Source organism: Corvus hawaiiensis, chromosome 3 (assembly GCF_020740725.1).
Source record: "Corvus hawaiiensis isolate bCorHaw1 chromosome 3, bCorHaw1.pri.cur, whole genome shotgun sequence".
NCBI lineage: Eukaryota > Metazoa > Chordata > Aves > Passeriformes > Corvidae > Corvus > Corvus hawaiiensis.
This window is the reverse complement of record NC_063215.1, coordinates 46659185-46682335: the sequence shown is the minus strand read 5'-3', so window position 1 is coordinate 46682335 and position 23151 is coordinate 46659185. Positions and strand designations below refer to the sequence as shown.

The 23151-nt window shown below is 44.5% G+C and overlaps 1 protein-coding gene across 1 annotated transcript; it reads left to right on the top strand.

Annotated features, from left to right (window-relative positions):
* Positions 1-312: 312 nt before the first annotated feature.
* OSTM1 (osteoclastogenesis associated transmembrane protein 1) lies at positions 313-9733 on the top strand. The gene is made up of 6 exons (XM_048298748.1): positions 313-672; positions 3512-3626; positions 4509-4606; positions 5609-5773; positions 6570-6735; positions 7042-9733. The coding sequence occupies exons 1-6, from the start codon at positions 343-345 to the stop codon at positions 7095-7097; spliced, it is 930 nt and encodes a 309-aa protein (XP_048154705.1). The 5' UTR covers positions 313-342; the 3' UTR covers positions 7098-9733.
* Positions 9734-23151: the final 13418 nt, after the last annotated feature.

The following is a 23151-nucleotide window of genomic DNA, read 5'->3' as shown; positions in this document are numbered from 1 at the left end:
AGTCACTTCCACAAGACAGATACTATTTAAACCCTTTCTCGGATGAAGAGAGTATTACCTGGATGAAACGCACGGCACAGAAACCGCGCTCCCCGCGGAGCAGGATGCGTCCGAGGCAGGTACAGCCCACGGGCACAGGCACAGCCCGTGTCCCGGGACGAGCCGCGGCCAGCCTCGCCCTGCCCCGGGAGGAGCCCCCGGAGGAGGCCCCGGGATGAGTCCCCGCCCCGGCCCCGGCCCTTGCCCCGCCCCCGCCCCACCTCGGCCAATGAGCGGCGGCGCCCCGCGGCGGGGGCCGGCTCTTTCCCGGCACGGCGCTTCCGGTTCCTCGGCGCGGCCGCCATGGCGCCGCCGCGGTGCCTCCGCCGGGTGCTGCTGCCGGCGCTGGCGCTCACCCTCCTCGGCCTCGCCGCCGCCGTGGGGCCGCGCCGGACCCCGGCGCTGGAGCTGGCGGAAGAGCTGTGGGAGGAGCTGTGGGACGCGGGGCTGCCCGGCGACCTGCCCGAGCTGGAGCCCGAGTGCCGCAGCCTCCTGGCCGCCTTCGCGGAGGGCAGCGCGGCGCTGACGGGCTGCCTGGGCCGGCGCGCCCGCCCGGTGCGGCTGTGCCAGGGCTGCCACGGCCACTACCGCCGCCTGCTCGCACAGTACGGCAGCATCGCCCGCGCCGTCGGGGTGCGTCCGTGGGGGCGGGGGGGATGCGCGGCTGCCGGGGCGGGCTGGGGGCCTGGCCCCTTTCCTTTAGGCTTCCAGGCCTGTGAGTTCGGTGCCAGAGCACGTCAGGTGGCGGCGGCATCCTCGGGAAGGCAGGCTGAAAGCCTCGCCGGGGTGCGCAGGGCAGTTTGGCAGAGGCGGGGAGTGTTTGGGAAGCGCTGCTGCCGGAGACGGCCGCCTCCTTCTGCTCTGTTGTAGCACGGTCCGTGCAGCCAGCTCCTGGCATGGCTGGGGGCAAGGAGCTCCACCTGCAGAGAAAGCTATGCGAGTGGAAAAACTTGAGTTGTTCTTGCTGATGTAGCAATGGCTCTCAGGTTGTCTAGCACTAATGGGGGACGCTGCTAGAGCTTAGCTGCCTGGCACTTCCCGGAAAACTGGTGCTCTGTGAAGCTGTGGCGAGTGATGCACATCATCTTGTGAGGAGCCGTGTCACAGTGTTCTTGGCTCCAAAGCTGACGGGAGTGTGCGTAGAAAGCCTGAGCACTGGCTGGAGTCAGTGCACCCTACTGCTGGGAGAACTTTGACTGAAGCTGGGTCTTCTGTTTACATCCTCCAGACTTTGATCGTGCCTTGTTTTGTTTTTTTTTCCCCCTCCTTTCCTTAGTGTTGCACAGGGTTCATGGCTTGTTCTGTGTGTTCTCATGGAGTTGATCCATTTGTAAAAGTTAGTTCCTGGGATGATGTGAGGATGACATTAGTGAATCAGACCAAAGTGCCTTTGTTCTGTGATGATGGTAAGAGAACAGGCAGAGAGCAAGTTTATGGCAGTGTGTACCCTGGATTGTGCTTTCAGTCCTGGGATTTCTGAATTCCAGGATTTAGAATTGCCATTGACAAGAATAAATCTGCTACTCTTCAAGCCCAGGCAATAAACAGAGGCCACGGTGGCCTGCAGACCATTTCACTGCACAGTCTCCTGTCATTAGAGAAGTATCAGTATTGCTTTTGGGTAGTGTTTTGGGTTGTTTTCCTACTTCCCCTCACCGTGCTTGTATTGGAAGAGTGCATGCATGTTCCCTTGGTAATTGTCCTCTCCAGGGCAAATATGTAGCCAGTGGTCTCATGTTTTAGCTGGCAAACTTGTAGTCTGTTCTATTTGTTTCTGTTACGGGAGCTGTTTCATGCCAGTGACTAGGTAGGAAAGTGAAAAACTGAGTGTGTAATTCTCTTGGGTACTTTTGCCATGATATTTTGGCTAGGATTAGGTTGCCAAACATATTCCAGTACTTAGAATATTTATGAACTCATTGCAGCTGCTGTGCTTGAGTACTAGCAGCCTGGGAGGACTTGTCCACTATATGGTCTGGAAGACACATCTGTTGGCTTTACTTCTGTATGTGGATTAACTAACTAGGTAAATAAAGAGGTGGCCTCTTGCAACCTCAGTCCATGATTACAATTAATCGGGTATCTGATGTTTCTATCTTAACAGTAGTTAGAGTGCAATGTTACGGGAGCAGCCAGTTTAAGTTTTGGACATCTCTGAAATACAAAATCCTCCTCACCAGGCTAATTAAAGAATCAATCAGGCAAACTTTATTTAAGGACTGATTTAGGTCTATGTGATTCAGTTTTGGTAAAGTGCTTTTTCCTACTCATGAGCCCAGGTGGTGGGGAAGCGTCACAGCCTTTGTGAAGCAGCCAGAGTTTCCTGCATAAACAACATTCTTGCATATCTGTAATTTAGTAGAAATGAAAGTGGGTGAACGTGGGAGTTACCAGATGTGGCAATATTTGACTTCTGCAGTTGAGCCTCCAAGGGAAAGTTCTTATTTAATCCCCCCCTCCCCATTTTAACAAAGAGAGGCAGAAACTGGATCTCTTGTAAAGCACTGTAAGGAACAAGTTTCTCATTAAAGAGATTATTTTTTTTTTCTATGTCCCACGTCACTTATCAAAGAGGCTTTTGGCAGCTTTGGCAATTTTGAGAAGTGCTTAAGTCAATTTGGCAGCCAGACACCAGGAGCTAGAGCACAGGAGTCAGCTGACTGGAGGTCATGGTTCTGTATCTGAATTCTGATCAGACTACTTCCTGTTTATTCTGCAACTGCTTTTACAGTCACTGTGCATTTTTTATGAGCTTGGTCCAGAGAAAAAAATTGCTCTAAGAGTTGTGGCAGAGCCTGCTTTGAGGATGGGGTGCACTGAATGGCTCACTAAGACAGATGAGCTTGGTACCTGTGTCTGGGGAGGGTGAGAGCCTGGCCTGGTCAAATGCTTGGGAGAGTGAGCATGGGCACTGCTCCACAGAGCACTCTGTTCCTGGTGTTGCTGCACTGGGGCGGAGTTTGCTGCTGATAGGCTATGTTGGTGCAGCGGTTTTGGAGGCTGTTTCTGCTTGGGTTTGGTTTGTTTGAGGCCAGTCTGCTGGTTCAGTTCCTTCAACTATCCCTTCTGTCTAATGAGAACAACCCTGTCCTCTCCTCTGACTGCACATGCCTTGAGCTGGCTCCCAGGCCCATGGCCCAGGAATGGATGAATGTAAGCCACCTGGCAGAGAAAGTCCTGTCTGTATGCTTGGTGGTTTTTTGGTTATTTTTATTTGCCATGTATTTTTGACTGACTTGCATGCAGCCCTAATAGATCTGCAGAGATTATGTACAGTAAGCTGTGTTGCTCACAGTATGAATTGGAGGATCAGAAGATTTTTGTTCCATCACTTCTGTTCTGCCTTTTCTAGAAATATCCATGTGATGTGTTGTGATTGTTTTAGATGCGCTTGTGTAAAATACATTTCAGAAATTTCCGTTTGTATTTTTAACACTTGTTTGCTTCCTTTCTGGTTTCCTTTTATTTCTAGAATTCCTCTGAGAGCCACAATTGTGCCAAAAGCATCTTGACCTCAGACAGGCTGCAGATAGTTGTGACCCTTTCGGAGTTCTTCAATGAAACCTGGGAGGCAGCCAACTGCGCAAGTACGTGACTTGTTCTGTAGCTCTCGTGCTACTGTGATGACGTAGCCCCTAAAATGTGCACAGATCTGAATTGTATGTGTTTATTTGAATGCAGCCGGTAGATGACACACAAATCCCGAACTATAGCCACCCCGAGAGTGTTTTCTTTTGTAAGGGTCAAAATCTGAGGGCAGTAGTCTGTTGGAAAACTACTGGTGGTGCTTACTACTTTCAGGAGAATTTTATAGGATGTTGGCTTGCTCTCACAGTGCTGTTGCTGAACTCCTAAATTCCCCAAATACTGTTGTTTTTAAAGGTCTGTCTGATTAGAGCACCTGAAGTAGGGTAGGACGGATGGAAGCAGTAACATGGGGTTGAGCCCATGACTGGGAGAAAAGCCCCAGAGTTCCCTCAAGGCTGGTAAAAAGCTCAGCTCTTGTCTTAAAGAATAATAATTACGCTGTGATTTCTACTGGTGTGTTCATGGTCTAACTGTTTCCTGGGTGCTCTCCATTTCATCTCCTCTGCTGGTGCTTCTGCTTCTGCAAAATGGCTGTTACTGTTGCTGGGCAAAGCCAGATTTGTGGGCTAGGAAATAAAAGTAATGTCTTGTTTTATCTCGAAGTCCAAAGATAATTCAGTCTCCCTCTTCAGAAAGCACTTGATGATAGTCTTCATCTTTCACTTAATCAAGGCCAATTAATTCTGAAATGTGTTCTCGATGAAGCATTAGGTCAGCAGGTCTGAGATATCAATGGCAGGCAGATACGGAAACTGCAGTGTTGACTAGACCTGTCCTTTATAGTTGAGAGCTCTTTTAGCAGGAGTGGAGTGTCTGGGGCTTGCTGGCTGTGGAAATGTTCGAAATTAAAATATTCTGATGTATTTCTTTCTTTTCAACAGATTGTTTAAAGAATAACAGTGAGGGATTATCAAATTCTACTGAAGAATTCCTGGATTTATTCAATAAATCTTTGACATGTTTTGAACATAACCTCCAGGTATTTATGCTGTGTACTTAAGAGAAGCACCAAATCCTCTAACTGCTACAAAAATTTTATTTATGTTGAATAAACTGCAGATGCAGACCAGGCAAATAAACTGCTGCTGAGTTTGTGAATTGTAGGCAGATAAATCCATGATCAGTAAAATGCAGTTGTTTACAGACTGAGTGCCTAAAATTAATTCTAATTGATACTCACCTTGACTTCATTTTGTATGTAATTGCAATGCTACTTCACATCAAAATTTCTGAATTCACAATAGTTGATAATTACGTAGTAAAAACCAGCATGTCTGCATGCTGTAGGTCTCTCTTGCTTCGTAGAATTGTTGTCTTTTTTACATAGAAATTCAATCTTTAAATATCCTTTTGATAATATGGACTAGCTCAGAAGGACCAGCTGCCTTTAATTCTTGTAACATTTCTTTTGACTGTTAAAATTACTTGTAGTTAAAGGTTGGCCATATTGCAAAGACAATATAACTTCCTTAGTGAAATAAATGTAGTAATGTCCTCAGAGAAAATGCCCTATATAGCCTAAGAAATGGCATATTCCATTTCAGTCAGAAACTGGCCAGATTTCAGGATCATTCAGTAGTAAATTGGGTTTACTTCAATGGGCATGGGATAATCTCTGAGGAAACTGTCTGCTTCTTTCTTAATGCTTTCTAGGAAATGTGTCTTTATAGGCCTTGGTCAGGAGCAGTGTGGACTGACCTATTGAAAACTTAGAGGGATTAAACTAGAACTTAACCCAGTGGTCAGTGGGTAGCTGGTACAGCCATTACTGGGCTGAAATATCTTCAGAGATTGTAGTTTTGTTTTCAAATGTCCTGTATTGCGTTCGTGGAGTGCTGAAGGCCACAAATGGAAAGGACTGCTTAGCATGGCACAGCCTGTCCCTGTCAATGTAGCTCAGCAGTAGCAGCCTAACAAATCAAACCAATTTTTTTTTTTTGTAATGCCTTAAACTGTCATTCATTCAGTTTTATAACCCTAGGGGCAAGCCATTGATCTGTCACCAAATAACTACACGGAAGTGTGTAAAAACTGCAACGAAACCTACACAAAATTGAATGATCTGTATAACCACCTGCAGAGGATGAACAGGCAAGGTGGTGAATCTGCACACTCCGCACATTTGTGTATCGACGTGGAAGATGCAGTAAGTGTTTGTTAATACACTTTATTAATCTGAGCCATTTGTGCTTGTCTTACTAGGGATTGCCTTTTCCTTTGGGCAGGGGGCAGTAGGGGCAGCCGTGCCTTTGGCAGGCTGGTGTCCCGTGGTGGGAGGTGCTTGGTGGGGCTGTCTTCCTGGGCCCTGTCCTCAGGCAGTGCCGCAGGAGCGTGACTGAAGCTCCTGATCTCCCGAGTGCATTCCAGTTTGAGTAGCTGCACTTTCATTTCTTGTTACTGTGAAGGAGATGGATTAAAAAAAAATAAATCTCTTAATCTTCTGGCTTTTAATGTGAGGATTTACTGCTATTGTTCTAGCTGGTGTATTAATTGATTCCTTATTACAGCAGGAATAAGGGATCCTGCTTGTAGGGATCCTCAGCATTGACAACATATGTTTGGGAAGAGCTTTGGTATATTGTGGGGTTTAAGTGGCCGGGCTGAAGGAGTGCTCGTCAAAAGCATGGGATTAGCCCTGTCTCCACAGACTGTCAGTGAGCTCTCTGGGAAACAGGCATATGGCCATGTCTACATGTATCTGAGTATAGTTATGTTCTTGAAGCTTGTAAAAGTTTTGATGTGAAATCTTGGCTCCATCTAAATAGTCTGTTTCAACATTTCCAGGGATTTGCTTGCTTTTGGGGGGAGATCTGTTCAAGTGCAATTTCCTGAGGTGATATTTGAACGCTTGCATGTCTTGAGGCCTGAGTGTTTGCCGTGCCATGCTGCACAGAAAAAATGCACGTGCTTGCTTTCATGGGTTGCTTATGTTTTCCTTTTAGATGAACATCACTCGGAAGCTTTGGAGCAGGACTTTCAACTGTTCTCTTCCCTGCAGTGATACAGTCCCAGTGATTGCAGTTTCATCCTTTATTCTCTTCCTACCTATTGTTTTTTATCTTAGTAGCTTCCTTCACTCAAAGCAGAAGAAACGGATACTCATTTTGCGTAAGTGGTGGTGTTGGCATTTCACTGTTGGAGTTGGGAGGTGCCAGGGATTTGCTTGGCTCTTGTGGGAGAGGGGCCCAGCCAGATCCGCCTGCAGCTGTGCTGACGGCGCTAATAGCAACTATTAGTCTGCTGCTGTCCCCTGAAGAAGGGTAGTAAAGAGCTTCAGCCATATCTTTTCATTAAAGTTTCTGGACGTGAACAGAAAGCTGTTTGCAAGTCTGTGTCGGATAAATAGAGGGAGTGGAGAGACTAGTTTTGTGGAATTCTTTGTGTTTAATTTTCATATAATTTTTCCCTTTCTAGCCAAGCGCATCCAGTCAAATGCCAGTCTTGTGAACATCCAAGAAAAATACAGCTGAGCTGCAAAACAAAACCTGAGAACTGCTGCTGGTATACAGTGGGTACAATTGTGTTGGAATGAGGCCGGCACAAAAGAGGAGTTAATTATGGTTTAGTGTAATGATACAGAGCAACACAAGTTAAACAAAATGCTGTCTGACTTCTAAGCGAGGATATTAACAAACATGACAAGGCAGGGCTGTGTGACACTGTATGGACTCTGGTTTTGAAAAATCTGTGGTGTTTTTTTTCCAGTCTCAGGCTGAAGCTGGTGTTTTTCTGTTTCTAAGCTTTTGTACTTCACATCAATAGAATAGCTACACTTTTCTTGCATGGTATTTTCCTATATTTGTTCCACAAAAACCTGAGATTTTGAATATTTTTGAGGTGATTTTGATAGACAAGATTTGAAATAATGTTTGATGTTTCTGCTTAAAACATTATTTTTAATTCCACATAATATTAAGACTTGAGATGGAAGGAACCCTTTTAAAAAGTTCCCATCTTTCCTATAGCACTGAAAAGTCATGCTGCTGGCATCTGTTAAAAAAGAGGCATGAAATATGCAGAGAAAGTGATAATATATAGTGTTTAAAATGGCAACAAAAGCAGCACAACTGCCAGTGCTGGACTTGAATAGTAATCATTGATGGCTACAGTATTGTTCTCTCTGAAACTGGTATTATTATTATTATTTAGTCTTATCCACACTTTAACCACTAAAATAATTGCTTTTCAAATCTTACATTTTCAGAGGCTAATTTTACATGTCTGCTTGGGTAACAAGGTTTCACTCCCTGTTTATTTATGCGATTTCCTGTCCTTTTTAATTCTAATGTTTTGGGGGTTTTTATGTTTTTGTAGAGGAGAAGTGAGGTAAAGTCAAGTCACTGGAGATGCTGAATTTCCTGGTCTGGAGCTTGCTGTGGCTTAATGCAGAGGTGTTTACAGGAACTTTGTAGAGTAAAAGTTGTGTTTTCTAGGCAATGTGTTGTAGCAGTAAGAGAACCTGCTGGTTCACTAACTTAAAAACTGTTCTGAAGAACATGAATATACTGTGTTGGGAATTGATGACTTTCAAGAAATAGTTTAAAAATATTATTCCTGTGAAATAGATGGATGTAAACAAATTCAAACTTGCAGAACTCCAAAGCTGATGGAGAAATTCGTGCAATAACTGTGGGGATGGGTGGTGCTGCTGTCAGGCTGTGGGCACAATTTAATGGCTGTAGCAATAGTGGCAGTCCAGTTTGTTTCTTGTATTTCTGATTTGGGAGAGGTGGGGTTGAAATTATTTGTAGCTGTACCTGAGGTTAATGAATGCCAGAGTCTTTGCTCCAATTTTTAAATGTATTTTCTAACCTTGAGATATAAAAAAATGGTCATTACAGCTAAAAAAAATTAAATTTCTCTTGGAATCTGTGTCTGATGTCCATCAAATGTCCCATGAAATAGTTGTATTTATTTGATTTGCTTTGGAGCCTATAATGTTGAATTTTTCCTTTGCACTAAGGCTCAAATAAATATATAACAGTGTAACAAAACAATCCTAAAGCTCTTCAAATCATTGGGGTTTTTTTTTCTGTTAGGACATACTGTTGGTTTTGAAGTCAAGTTTAACAAGTTTATTACACAGTATGTTTAATAATAAGTAAAATACGGTGTTAGCAATTGGTCCCACCCACATGATTGCCTTTTTGTGTTTTATCAGAAAGAAGTATCTATGTCCCTGTGTTTAACATGTGAATTACTAGATCAGCAGTCACTTTGTGTTAGGTAGTTTACAACAATGGTATAAAACTCTGTTTCTCTCGCTTATTGCATAACAGTGCTTTCGTTCGGCTGGGAGACGCATGCTGCCTTTTAAGAAAAAAATATTATTTTTTACTTCTATTATTCTTTAACTTCAACTTTCTGGTACTTATTCAGCTGCCTGCTCTAATAGCATTACATTGATTTGGGACATCATATGATTGAGAGCTGTTCAAAGGAATCTTTCATTCGTGCAGATAAAGCCAGTTTGTATGTGCAGCATTTCAGAATGACAGCTTTTATACTGTAAGCGGTGGCTTTTTGAGCACATTCATGTTAAGTAGGTCTGAAGTCATTACTTTTGGATATGGTGGTTAAGCACTTTAAAAAAAAAAAAATCAGCTTTTCTTATTTTCCTGGCTCCTAAGCCAAACGGAAATACTCATGTGACTTTTGTTGTTTTTGATTTTAAAGTAGCAGCAAAGTTTACACTTGAGATTTTTAATGTTACAGCTACTATTTTTTCCTTTTTTTTTTTTTTTCTCCTTCCTCCCCCAACTTTCTACTGTTAACTTTCTTTACACAGTGTTATATTTTTGGCAGGGTATTTCATATATAAATTGATTGAATTCTCTTTATACTCTATTTGCTAGAGAAATGTGGAAGCACACAGACTGTTGAAAGAGAAATAGAATTCTTTTTTGCTGCTAGTCTTCCATCTTTATTTTTTGCCTTTTTGGTATTATGTGTATTAAATAGCATAAAATTTGAAATACTGGTTGTTTGTATCTTTTTTGTGGAAATAAAGACTTCTTACTGTGGGGGGTAGCACTTTGATTCATATTTATACTTACTAGGAAACGTGCAAAGTCAGCTCTAATAAAGATTGTCAGTAAACAGTGAACAGTGTGGTTACTTAATTGCTTCATCTGTAGTAGTTTTATACTCCTGGTGTTCTGGGTTTGTGTTCAGAAGCACCTGCTTATTATTCTTCATTATGCTGTTTGTAGGAAAACAGCACCAGAAAGATGTTTTCAAAGCAGTGCTGTGCTGAGTTACGGAACGGCAACTGCTGAGAGGGTGGAGTTTCAGCTTTGTCGAAGCTTCCTGAACTCTATGGAAAGGCTCGTGTTAGTGGCAACTGAGTCTCATGGGTGAGCGTGCAGAAGTAAGGCTGGTGGGGTTAACTTGCTGACTTTGTGGGAAGGCTTTTGGTTGCCGGCACTGACACTTACAGCTTCAGCAGGCACCCTGTTGGATCGCTGCTGGGCTGCAGGGTTTAAAAAGCAGCAGTGCAGTGCCTCACTATGGAGAGTCGGGTGTCTCGCCTGATGGCAGAGGCCTTGTGCTCTGCTGGTGGGATGCGGGTAGCGCAAAGGCAAATTAAAATCTCGGCGTGTCTCTTGCAAGGCACTTCCAGGAAGGCGGGAGGAATCGCGATCCGGCGTGGTTCTGGCTGCCTGTATGCTTGGGAGAGAAACTTGAAAGGGAATCGGCACAGGAAAAGGGCAAGTGGGAAGAGCAGAGGGTTCAACTGATGAGTGCAGCAGAGGTTCAGAGAGTATGTGAGTGTGGAAATGGGGGTCTGTAAGCACACACAGGGAGAGGCTGCTGAAGTGCTCAGGTGGTTGAAAGATCCTGAGAAAAGAGGATATGAAGGGGACCTTGATGGCAACTGAGCTGGAAGGGGGATGCTCTGGCTTCTCAGTGGAAGTGAGGCTGGGGACTGTAAGGTATGGATGCAGTGCGGCTGAGCCTGAGTCCCCCACTGGTCTGTGGCGGGATGCCTGCACAGGATGACAACAGGGACTTGCTTCTGAGTTAAAAGCAGCTGCTTTCTTCTGGGAGGGGACCCGGATTGTGTGATGGTGTTGAAATAATCCTGGTTCAAAGGTTCTTTACAAAGCTCCTGTTCTATTTTGAGCTGAGTGAGGACTCCTGTTTAGCACTAAACAAGGGACTTCTTTAAAAGAAACCAAAAATTTTTTTTTTTTTTTTTTTTTTTTTTTTTTGTGTAATGGCTGCTTTTTGCATCTTCATTAAATAACTGCTATAATCACAAAATGGCTTCAGTTTCCTAATGTTTTGTTTCTGGTGCTTTCTGTCCAGATAATCAAGTACCGTCAAATCTTGTGTTTCTGCTAATTTCTACCTTAGTTTTCGTGCCCTGAATATAGAGTTCCTCTGGAATGATAAGCTGTGTGATTAGAAAAATCACTGCACTCCTAATCAGAATGGATGGGTAACTTACCAATTTTTGTTCATATTTCATTGTGAATTTTCCCTCTGGGACTGATGTAAGCTTTTTTAGCCTGACCTTCATTAAGTTTGTGCAGGATGCGCATTCTGTATCTTTGCCAGAGTGAAAAGTTACACACTGGAAGAGCATAGCCACTAAATTCTGCAGCTTCTCTGGAGTGTTGCTTCTCCCAGCATTGTGATGGGTGTCTGTTGCTACTTGCTGGAGGCAGCCAGGCTGATTTATGTGCAACAATAACCTTGTGTTGTGCTGAAAGTTGAAGTGCAGTTGCTATCCTGGAGATCCTAACCTAATCTAAGGCAAAAATAACATGGAAAGGAAGAAAACAGGAGGTGATGTGATCAGTGACTGCAATCGGTTGTGTGATATCTGTATCAAACACCTGCACTCAGAAAAGGTTACCAGCATCTCTGCTGGCCTTTCAGAGTGTGCCTGGCATGGTCTGTACCCAGGACTGGGTGTGGGCTTAGGGAGCTGTCAGACCAGCATCTTCTTCTGCTATGGCAGCAGCTTCAATGCTTTTGCTCTGCTGGAAAGTTGGTGCTGCTCCAAACTGGTTTCCTCCAGCATCTGCTCTGAACTGTGGCAAGGATAGTGCTAGGGAGCTGGCGCTGTGGGGAAGGAATATGGGGATACTCTAGAGTATAGCTTTGAGGGGAGCCTGTTGCTGGAAGTATGAGCTAGGTTTGGGCTTTTTCACTTCTGTGCATCATGGTTGCCAAGGGGACTAAGCAGAATAGGGCTGACCGAGCACAAGGACAGCAGGGACACTGCTGCAATGTTTTGCTGTGTCAGAGAGACAAAGTTGTGTCAAGTAAATGCTAATTATTTTTTAACAATAACTTAATTAGTTGTGGTAGAAATAAGTTAAATAATTACATGAGCTCTAATCTTCCTCTGCTCCTATCTGAGGTGAAAATAATGGAAATTTTTTCCAAATAATTATTAAAAGAAAGATACTCGCTAGTAGCTCAGTTGAATTTTTAACTTTTAATACTGAAAATTCTCCTCTGGTGCCAGCACAGTAAGTATCATGGATTGCTGCAATTAAACCAGTGCATTAAGTTATTCGTAATACTCTTTCTGGGCAGTGTTCCCACCTGCTTAATCTGTGCTATACAAGCATTTATTAGAACTGACTGTTGAAAAACGCCAAGCTAAATCAGACACTAAAAAAAAAAATTAAAAAATCAATATGATGCCCTAAACTGGTTTAATATGTCTTTCCTCTTCAATAATCCTACACATTACTGATTTATTTGCTGTAATGAACATGCCATTCAACCGAAACAAGATTAGCTGCTTAAACCGCTGCATTAAGCACGGAGCAACTTTAATGCTGCTTTATATTTCGTTGTAATGCTCAGCACTTACAGTGGTGTGACTTTCTCTGCTCTGCAATAACGAGTTTGTGTTGGCTTCCCAGAAGGCTTCCCGAATGGTGTTTGGTTAAAGCATTTGGAATGGTAAATAGGGGTTGGAGAGTTGCAACGTGGCACCTCCTTCATACAAACCTAAGTGGAACCAAACCAGTGAGCAGGATTAATGCACAAATTTATACTCCCTTCAGGATTTTTCTGGGGTTAACTGTGAAATAAATGGCTTATGTCAAACTGATCTAGGTTAAGACAGAGAGAACAGCCACTGGCAATCAGAATATTTCTTTGGACTTCATTCAAAAAACTTTTTTCAAGCATTTCAAAGAATAGCAAATTACTGTGCTGCATCAAAAAACAGCAGGCATCTTGGCTTTGCAAGGAAGAGTCCCAAGATAGATGTGGTACAGACAGAAGGCTTTCAAAGGAGTTTGTAGAAGGAGACAGGGAAGTGAGAGTACAGGCATTATACACCTGTCCGGTATTGTGTAATGTATAATAGAAAGTCTGTTCTTTTGCATAATACTGGGCGGGTCTGAAAAGTTTAAGCTCTTCAGTTTCCAGGTAAAACTGTGTGTTCTTCTCTTCCTGCTACAGTGGCAAATTTCCACTGGGTTTTCAGTGGGCTAAGATTACTGTTTTGTTCTTTCCCTCTGTCATGAAAACTCTGGTTTTGATGATTACCTTCCCTTCTTGTTGATTAAGAAGGAAGTTGTATTTGCTGGGGCATCTGTATATTCTCCATAGTTCTCAAAATTGCAATGAATTTTCTGTTTGCAGTACTACATTATGTTTCTTTTGCTTTGGAAGAATATGATGAGTTGCCAGCACATTTCAGCAGCTTTTTGGGGTCTTGGAGTCAAACTTAGAATATCAAACCCAGAGAGATGGGTTTCAAAGTGTTGCAGATGTGTGCTGAGTTGAGAGCAATTACTTAAACATGTAGAAATTATAAAAGAATATAGTGCATTTGCACTGTGCTGGAGCAGGTTTTCAAATGCAGGTGGTGGTTCTCACTCTGGAAAGTGCATGCTATTTCTGGTGAATGCTGCTTTTGTCCAGGTGATCAGAAAACAGAATCAAAAGTGATCTGGTAATGAGAGAGTTGAGGGACTGAAGGAAGCTGTTACTGTAGGAGAAAATGCACTCTGGAAGTCTGTTAGGGGAAGCAGCCCTACTTTGCATTGCTCCATTAAAAAAAAAACCAGCCCCAAATCTGAAGATGCTTTCAGAACATCTATCTGCCTGAAGGGTGAGTGCTGGCATGCAAAAAAAGGGCATGTGAGTGTTGGCAAAGATATTGTCACTGATATGACACTTTCTATTGGAAAAACAGAACCTGAAGTTGAATATGATGGAGTGCCCCAAAAGGAACATGCATGCTTCAAGGGGAACACACTGGCCTCAGCAGCTGGTTTAAACTGGAGGAATAGTAAGAGTCATGTTTCTGTGGAATACTTGTGTGTTTTTTCTTAGTTATCTGGAGCCCCTTCAGCACTGTTCGCTGTTGTTGTGCAAACTGCACAGATCTAAATGATGCTTGCATTTAGCCCCTGGGCTCTGGTCACTCTGTGTTACAGCAGGCTGAGTTCCTACTGCATAATACGCTTATTTTTTCTGCTACACAGAGAAGCAGCTGCCTTTATTGCTGGCACTCACATGAGCAATTTAGGCCCCCTCATGGGCTCCCACAGTCATATTTTATTCAAAGAGGAAGTGATTTGTGTGATCTTCTAACTCACAGCGATGGAAGCACTTGGACTGACCTGTTCGATGTCCAAGCAAGCACCAGAAGAAGGGATAGTGAGAAGGAAGGAATGAGGGAGAAACAGTGAAACTGAGCAGGAGAAAGGAGGATTGAATAGTCCTGGGAAAGCCTCTGCCCTGCCTTGGCTTGTATAACGGGGACTTATACAACGTGTAACCCAACCTGACCCTGACCCTGCCAGTGCTCAGGGACTATATTTTTACTAAGATTAAGCTTTTCTTTTCTTTCTTTTTCCTGGAACAATTTCATTGGCTTTTAGCTTGCCTCTTGGCTAGCATGGTCAAAGCAAGCTTGCCTGTTTTTATCTGCGATATTTACCTGCATCCTCTACGAGTCATGTAGCAAAGGCTGCTTTGAGCCAGCAGCTGTGTGTGTGCCAGCCTTGTTGGGGAGCATGTGGCTGTCTCACAAAATGGCTGGGTAGTGAGGAACCACTCCAAAAATGGAGCAGGTGAAGGGGCCCACCATGCCTAGTTTCTTTATAGGGCTTCTCTCTCACTTTCCCTAGGAGACTGTGTCCACAAGCTGATCCCCAGTGACTGGGAACAGGAGCAGATTTCTGCCTCTCACACATACAGATGCCCACTGACTTCTGTTCAAGTGAAAGCAACCCTCTGTAATAAGAGGTCAGAAGTAAAACCTCATGTCCTGTGCTTTCTGACAAGAATGCAGAGGGACTACAGCTCTGGGACAGGGACCAGGCTTCCCCCTCGGGCTTGGGGGTTTATCCCCAGATGGGATGACTGCCCTGCAGCGCACACCTCGCTGTACAGCAGTCAGCAGTCTTATGTATAGGTAGGCAACCTCAAGGAAAAAGCAATGCATACACAGATGTGCTCTGCCTGATTTCTCTCTTTCTCAATGTTTTTGCTGCTGCTGTGTCTAGAAGTCTGTAAGCAAAAAGGACACATCACAGGGATTTGGATACATGGCCTCTCAGCACAAGGATGCCAGATGTGACCTGTGTGCTCTGCGCTTGAACTAACTCTTCTGAATCAACCATAAGATCTTGAAGGCACTTAAACTGGGCAAACCTATGTTTTCTTCCCTGTTCTGGTTTCTATTTCTGATTATTTTGATGGAAGATCTGCATTATTTTCCCCTGAAAATTTATGCTCACACAGCTGTGACAGCTCAGTAAAGGAATAGCACTATCCTTTATGTGATTGGGGCAGAAATCAAGCTGTGAGTTACCTTCATGGTCTGACATTATGAAACTCATATTTTTACACTGGAAACTCATTCTGAGAGGACAATAAGCATAAGACAACATAGACAGAAATAGAAGTAACAGATGAAAGTGTCTAAAATAGATTTGAAATATTTATATATTTTTTTTTCTTTTTCCTTTAAGTGTACCTTCTTGATTTCAGAGTGCATTACTTCTTAGCTCCTGTGCCATGAGTCAGACAATCTGTGAAATGGGGCTGCACAGACTCTACTGTTCTCGCTTCCAGCATCTGAGAGGGGAGATGAGGTAAAAGAGAAAAAAAAGAAAGTAGAGATTGAGAGACTAAGAGACCCCATCTTACTCACTGGTAGAAAAAATTGCGTATCTGCTAAAAGGGGATAAAAAGAGCATAAATTCCAGTCAGATGTGCCTCTTGTGCAAAATGACTAATTAGATGACATTGGTATCTTAAAAATAGACCTTGCTTTAATGGGAAAATACTTTAGAGGTCATTTAAAAAGAAATCAAAACCCCAGAAATGATGAAGAAGGTATGAGTGCCTGCCTGGGCTTTGTTATTTCTTAGAAGTAAATCTCATTTTGGGGACAGCTTTTAAGAAGAACAGCTAAGCCTGACTCACGTACAATAGCCAAGGCTCATATAAACAAGCATGGGCCAGGGCTCACAAAGGGGCTGCAGAGGTCAGAAAACAAGTGGTGAGTGGTGTGTAAATGAATTCAACCTCTCCTGACCCTTGGGCAAACCCTCCTGCCCAGGTGGAAGCAGGAGCCTTTCTGTCCCTGCCCCACCCCGGAGGAGGAAAGCCGCCGGCTCCCTGCACACAGTGGCAAAACCCACCCCTGCCTGAGCCTGGCAGGAGCCCGGGAGTGGCCAGGCAGGTCCTGGCTGGGGGAGCAGCCTGGTACAATGCAGGAGCACAGTGGGACTTCTTCCATGCTTTTCTTGTGTTGCTGAAACACAGGCCCCAGGCATCTGTAGCTTCCAGGCACAGGCTTTGGGGTGAGCAGTGCCCATAGAAGAACATAAGAGCTGCTGTAGTGGGTCATCTCTAGTCCAGGAGCCTGTCCCCACTATGCCTGCCAACTCTGGCACTGTGGGTAGGACTCGTCATTTTTGTTCACACTTTCTATGGCAGCTGGGTTTTCCTAAACCTTTGCTGTTTCTCTTCTGCAGTTTTCCCAGTAGCACGTATACCCCAAATAACTGTTTGTCAAACCACGTGCTCGAACACCTGCAAGATGAGATTTTTAAAAATTAGTTTATATACTGAAAACATGAAACGGATTAATGCAAAGGGGAAACGTTTGATCTCTTTCACCAAATAACCGTATCAAAAGCTCTTTTCAATGCCTTTTGTTGAAACATATGAAAGTCATGAACTCCTTGGCTGCTAGCCAGTACATCAGAGCATTGCCTGGTGTAAACTAATGTTACTCTGTCTGTCTCCAAGGACATGAACTGACTCCTGCCATGCCTGGATGCAGCCTCCAGGGATTAACAAGGTGTTTGTATGACTGGTAACACTGTATGTTCTGTACTGAAACGGGCTGAATGTGTCTGAAAACCTGTGAATGTACTTGAGAAGCTAGCTCCTGAAATACAATAGACATGACCTCCAAGAGAAAGAGACTGACAGACTGTCTATCTCTGAGGTGATGAATAAGAAAAGAAACCACATATTTTTTTATAAAAACTTGGGAGTTTTTATTGAAAACCACATGTTGTTCCAAATACATCGTTTTTGGTTTCCTGGTGTTTGCCAGGAAAGGCTACTCCCCAGTAAAGGAGAAGTTCCCTTCTGGTTTTGTAATAATAACAGCAAAACTCAATCATGGGAAATTTTCTATCTCTTTAACTGAGCTGATGTTTCAAGGAGAAAGGAACAGGTTTCCTACTTTAATATTTCAGAGCTTTTCCTGCTCATTTAGAGGGGTACTGAAAATGAAAAAATTAAAATTATGAGGGTGCTTTGCAACTGCAGTAAAGTTTATTACCGCAAACAGATAATGGCCTGATCACTTGGCAAACACCAAGCAACCCAAGGAAGGGTGCAGCAAGAAGAAGCTGATGGGAGAGGTTAACACTGATGCTTTTACAGGTCCCAGAACAACCAGAGTCACTTTCTGTGGTCATGTGCTGCCAGGTCAGGGGCTCACTGGTCAGGAACCACTGGGGAGCACAGGGAGCTGCAATGCCAAGGAAATCACTGCTGAAATGGGCAGTCATGTGGAGGGGAAGCAGGAGTTCTGAGAGGTGTGTGGTTCACTCAGGGTTTGGTGTCTCAGCAGTGTTCCACTCAGGACAGGACAGCCAGCACAGCTCCTGGAGTCTGTGGAATGGGAAAAACTCCTCACTGGCTCCTGTAAGCATCTTCCTCTGCTTGCTTTTCACATAAATCCTCAGTTCTTCCCTCTTGTGCCTCCTTCAGCATTTCAGCCATGTCCATGAGCAGCCCTTCACTTGTGAACAACCAGGGTGGCTTTGAAGATTCATCTGTCATCACTCCAGTGGTGGTTTGATTCCAGAACCACGGCCCTTACTTCATGCAGGCTATGAAATGAATGCACATCTCAGTAGTGTTATATATGTCAAATACACACTGGTCCTCCTCAAAATATCACAGAATACTAGAGGGTGGAAGGGACCTCTGGTCTTATCCCCCTGCTCAAGCAGGACCACCCAGACACAGTTGCCCCAAGGTGAGTCTATGCTGAGCTTCTCAGTTACCTATTTTTGCAGGGGCACTTCTGAACCCAGCAGGTCTAGGAAGGTACTGAGAAAGGACTGCTGGGTGTCAGATCCCATGCCCAGCTCCTTGCTGACACCAGTCCAACATAATCCTACAAAAACCTCTTCTTGGCCACTCTTTGTCCTCCAGGGGCTGTGGCTCCTCCTGATGCTGAGGCTCTCTGCACTGTATTTCTTGTGGCACCTAGCTCCAAGCACAGGTGTCTCCAGGAAGAGCACTTAATGGGTTTGGTATAGAAGCTCCTGCTGTGATCCCTGGAGGTCGGGACAATCCACGGAGCAGGAGAGAGGAGCCCTGTGCCTGCTTGAAGAAGAGAAAAACACCTCCTTAAATGCTTGTTAACCCCAATCCAGGGCAAGCGCTGGATATTTCTTCATTTTGGGACCAGCCCTGTGGTGGCCAGTGAGGCTATATAGCAAGGAACAAAGAGAGTCTGCTGGCGAGATAGTCCCTAGTATCACAAATTCCTCCCCAGATTAGGGTGACCAGAAAGTCTTCTCTCAGGATGCTCTGTTCTGTTATGGTAATATACCCCAGTTCTGCTTCCCTGGTTAGCCCGTGGCCCCTCTGACCCCTTGTTACCTTGTATGTCCCATGCCCTAGAAAGTTCTCCACTCCAGATTCCCGCCATTGGCTCACCACTCCCCCAGAGCTTCCCCATTGGCTTCCATTCCCCAGTCCCGCCTTTGTACCGCCCACATGCCCTCAGATCATTGGTCTCTGATGCTTGCCCTGCTCCCATATAAAATGCTGGACCCTGCTTTGTCCTTGGTCTTTGTCGCTGGACTTCTTTGTGGTGTGGCTGCAATAAGCCTCCATCTGTGGAACCCCATATGAGGACTCTTCCTGCCTCTTTGCCATCGACTCATGTTACTGGAGCTATCCATGCGTGTGTGTGTGTGTGAGTGCGTGCTGGTCCTGCCGAGCGGCTGCGCTTAGGAGATGCTTTTGGAAGGTCTCAGCACCTCGCGCTATGGCACAGCAGCCACAATGCCCGGCCAGCGACACAGCCATAAGCTCGACCCCTTATTAACCATGCAAGAAGCTGTTGCTGTTGCTGCTGAGTGACACTCAAGTGGCCACTGTAAACAAGGGACGGTTAAAATTGTGTTTTCTACATGATATTTCAAGAAATAAACCTCTCAATGGCAAGCACATTCTGAGCTTGGCTTCCTGGGGAAAGCAAGCTTGTGTCTTACGGGGTTCAAATGCAGATTATGACCTCCTATATTTGTAATCTCTGGGCAAATCTTAATCAAACTGAACTTGAGGGAGAACATACAAAGAGACAGGAGTTTCTACAAGTGTCGTGATAAGGGCTGTGGAGGAGAGGAAAGAAATCACCTAGAAATTATCCCTCAAATATGGTTAGCCATGGCAAAATCCCACAGGATGGAGCCTGTACAAGCCCCAGCTGCAGGGAAAGCTACAGCCAGACTTTACATCTTCCTGGGCACCACCATCAATTGATCATGGGGTACAAATGTGGCTTTTTTAGTTCCAGTCCTTGAGGACTACCTAAGCCAGCCTGCTGGTTCTGCTTTACTCCCCAGTCTTTCTGTGCCACACTGGCAGCCCTGGGGCCCTCCTGGCCTTGGCACAGCTGCCAGACTGGTGAGAGGGCAAAATAACCAGCCCAAGGCAGCGGTGGAACCACCTCTCCTCAGTAGAATCTCAGAAAGTTGTGGTCTGTCAGTAATGTATGCGCCCACAGTGCTGACTACTGCTGCATTTCTCAAATACAAGAGGATTTTCTTTCCCCGTGGTACCAAGGAGTTTTATGCTGAGTTGACTGAATAAGACTTTCCAGCAGAATAATTTTCCTGAAAGATTAGGAAAGTCAAATATTTCTTAGGATCTCTATCATGTCTGAAATCTCTTTATCCTACATATGAATTACTTTTTTCTTTTAAAATTATGCACACACCAAAATGGAACCAAATGCTTTCACTCCCAGCTGTTGCTGTTTAGCTGCTCCTCTCTCTACTTCAAAACTTTTTATTTACTTTTTTTTAAGGTGAGAGCCTGAGAGAGGTGAGCTGGAGCATAAGTGCTCTGCTTTTCCCTTTCATTAGCACAAGTGATGGCTACACATGGATTTCAAATTTGTTTCAGCTCTTACTGGGAGCTCTTTGCAACCTGAAGCATGGATTGGTTGTCCGTGAAGAGGCTCTGAGGTAACAAAGGCAGAAGTCAGGCAGGGAAGGTCTGACATGTGAGCTGTCAGAGGTGGTGTCACTGCCAGCTGACCCATCATAAGACTGCCGGGAACAGCCAAAGGGTGCCCTGCTCGGGAGGTTCTAGTGCCCCGCTCCCTGCTAGTTTGTGCTTGGAAACAGATTGACTAACATAATAGAGTGATTTTGTAATCTGTCATAATACCATAAGCTACAGATCCACAGACTTTGACCCCTCGCAGGTATAATGAGCTCCTTTATTCAGCTGCACATGCTCTCTCGATGGGGGAGAGAGAGGGGGGCTTTTTTCTAATTATATATCCAAAGCATATGTTTTGCCCAGAAACAAAGCATTATATTCATTAGTGAAATCCTATAAGCTAGGCTCTTTTTATTAGCCAGTTAACTAATTGACAGTTAAGAACATGTATTAATATCATGGTGTAACCATGCAGTCACTTAATCTGACAGCTTTATTAAAATCATGGCATTGCTCCTCTAAGTTGCTACAGTGAAGGGCTATAGCATTTGCATTAGAAACATTGGTGTTTCGAGATATAAAGCTCAGCTGTGAAAAAAAAAATCAACATAACAACACACAAAGTCTCAGCCTAGTCTTGGTCTCTGTTAATCCTTTGTCAGAATTGGAGAAGAGCACTAATGGTCCTTCAATCCTTCTACTGATCTTTAAAAATCTACTCAATCAATTTAAAGTGGGTCTTAGGAGCCCACGAAAACATTTGTTAGTACATTATCCCTTTTCCTTACTGCATCAGAAAATTGTAGCAAAATGCAGAGCATTTCACATCTGAAAGAATAATGCAAAACTCTGGGTGCAGTTTGGGCAAGGGGTGTGTGTCACACCGGAGGCAGGGGGAACCCAAGTACAACTGTGGATGTGGCACTGAACACAGCCCTTCCATTTGCTATGGTAGTTTAAAAAGGTAAATGACCTGTAAATGGAAAAGCTTAGAAAATAAATACTGGTAATGGAATCAATGTCATCATGGTATGATGAGATTGTACAAATCAATCTTACATTCTCACCTCACCAAAGTAATAACTCCCTATAGAAGCCCATGTTTGAAAAGGTTGAGGTGGCAGATTTTTGCCACGAAGTGCAGTGCTTTCATGAGGAACGAGAATAAAAGCTCTACAGAATCACATTATGCCTTTCATTATGATTACACAGCCTCTGCATTTGGTTTACAGATCTTTATTACCTGGTGCCTGACATATAAGATGGAGAATACAAAACAACTCTGGGTCTGTCAGACTGGTAGCTACAGAGGACAAAAAAAGGGGAAAAAAAAAGGAAATCAGTGAAGGAAAAATAAATACGAAAACACGTAATGGTATTTTTACAGATCTTTACTTCATACAGATTGACAGACGTCATGGTGGAAAACCCAAAAAGTTTTAAAATGCCCCCCTACTGAGCAGCAAGGCTGCCCACTGTGGGCATGCCTTCCCTGTTGCAGCTGTGAGTTGTGTTTGGCTGGGCTGGAGCTACTGTGTACTTACTGGCCTGCCGTGAATCATTCTGTGGTCAGGGCCACCTGGAGTGGTGGCCTGGCTATATTCATAGCAAAGATGTGCATGTCCCCATCACTGCCAGGATGGACTAAATCCCTCTGATTCAAACATCTCCCTGCACTCCCTGCCCTCTGTGCCTGAAACGCCCATGATCATTATTTCAGCTCAGCAAGCAGAGGACCAGAGCCCAGCACCAAAGGCCACCCTTCTCCTCAAGCCCTGGGTATCCCGTTCAGGCAGGCACTCAGCATGCCCAGAGCAGCTGCAGGCTGCTGATGGTCTGTTCTGTCCTGAGCTGTCCCAGCTCCTCACCAGGAAATCTCACTGCTGTAGCTGCCCCATACTGGAACAGCCACAGGCTGGGCTGCTGTGATGCACCAGGACAATTTCAGAGCACTCCCTGGCTCCACAGTTACAAAAGAGGCTTCACCTCCTTCTTCATTTATGGCAGACTTCCCATCTTTTGCCATGGGCAGCATTGAAATGAGTGTCACAGAACTGTGTAGCCAGACTGATCCCACAGCCAATTCCTGTGAAAGATGTCATCTAGAGTGCTTGGGACCAAGTGGAAATTGCCTTGGCTGAGGAAGATGGATTTGGGCTGGTCATTTCTGATACAGAAGCAGAAAAGCCAAAGTGTCTTCAGGCAGCTGTTGATTACAATGCAGCCAGGAAGCCTGCTCATAGAAAAAAAAGTGGTTTTCTGAAGCAAAGAAACCTCTCAACAAGAAGTGGGCTGAAGTCAGTGTGTACATACAAATACGAGCACGCATTGGTGCTTTCACTGGGGAGAGGCTAATAGGAGAGAGCACACGAGCCTTGCCACCTGTCTCAGTCCATTGCCCCCTTTCTCTGCTGTATCTATCTAGTGCTGCTGTGCTAGGGATGTTCAGGGGTATGTCCTAGCCTAGCCCTTTTAGAATCCACCCATAGATCTATTGTCCATCTAATTCCTTAATCAACTTGCTGATGCCATTTGACTCCTCCAGCCTTAGGTAGCTGCCAGCAACAGAAGTTCACTGCCAGCGGCCTAAAGAATGTCTGTTTTAAACCAATCTCCTACTAGTTTCCTCCAGTTTCCCCCATGTTGATGTTTGCTGATGCAGTATTTGTGAGTCGCTCTTCCACTTGGCTGTTGCTGCCGAAGCTTTGTAAACCTCCAACATATCCTTTGTCAGCCACCTCCTCTGCAGAATCCCAACCTGCCTCCTTGCTCCACGTAAGATGATCTTCAGATGATCTCCTTGATCATTTCAGTTGCCCT

Bases quoted from the DNA above. Each gene is read 5' to 3' on its own strand.
- OSTM1 (XM_048298748.1), top strand. From the start codon at position 343: ATGGCGCCGCCGCGGTGCCTCCGCCGGGTGCTGCTGCCGGCGCTGGCG. The intron at 673-3,511 runs GTGCGTCCGTGG...TTTTATTTCTAG, and splicing joins GCATCGCCCGCGCCGTCGGG to AATTCCTCTGAGAGCCACAA. The intron at 4,607-5,608 runs GTATTTATGCTG...TTATAACCCTAG, and splicing joins GTTTTGAACATAACCTCCAG to GGGCAAGCCATTGATCTGTC.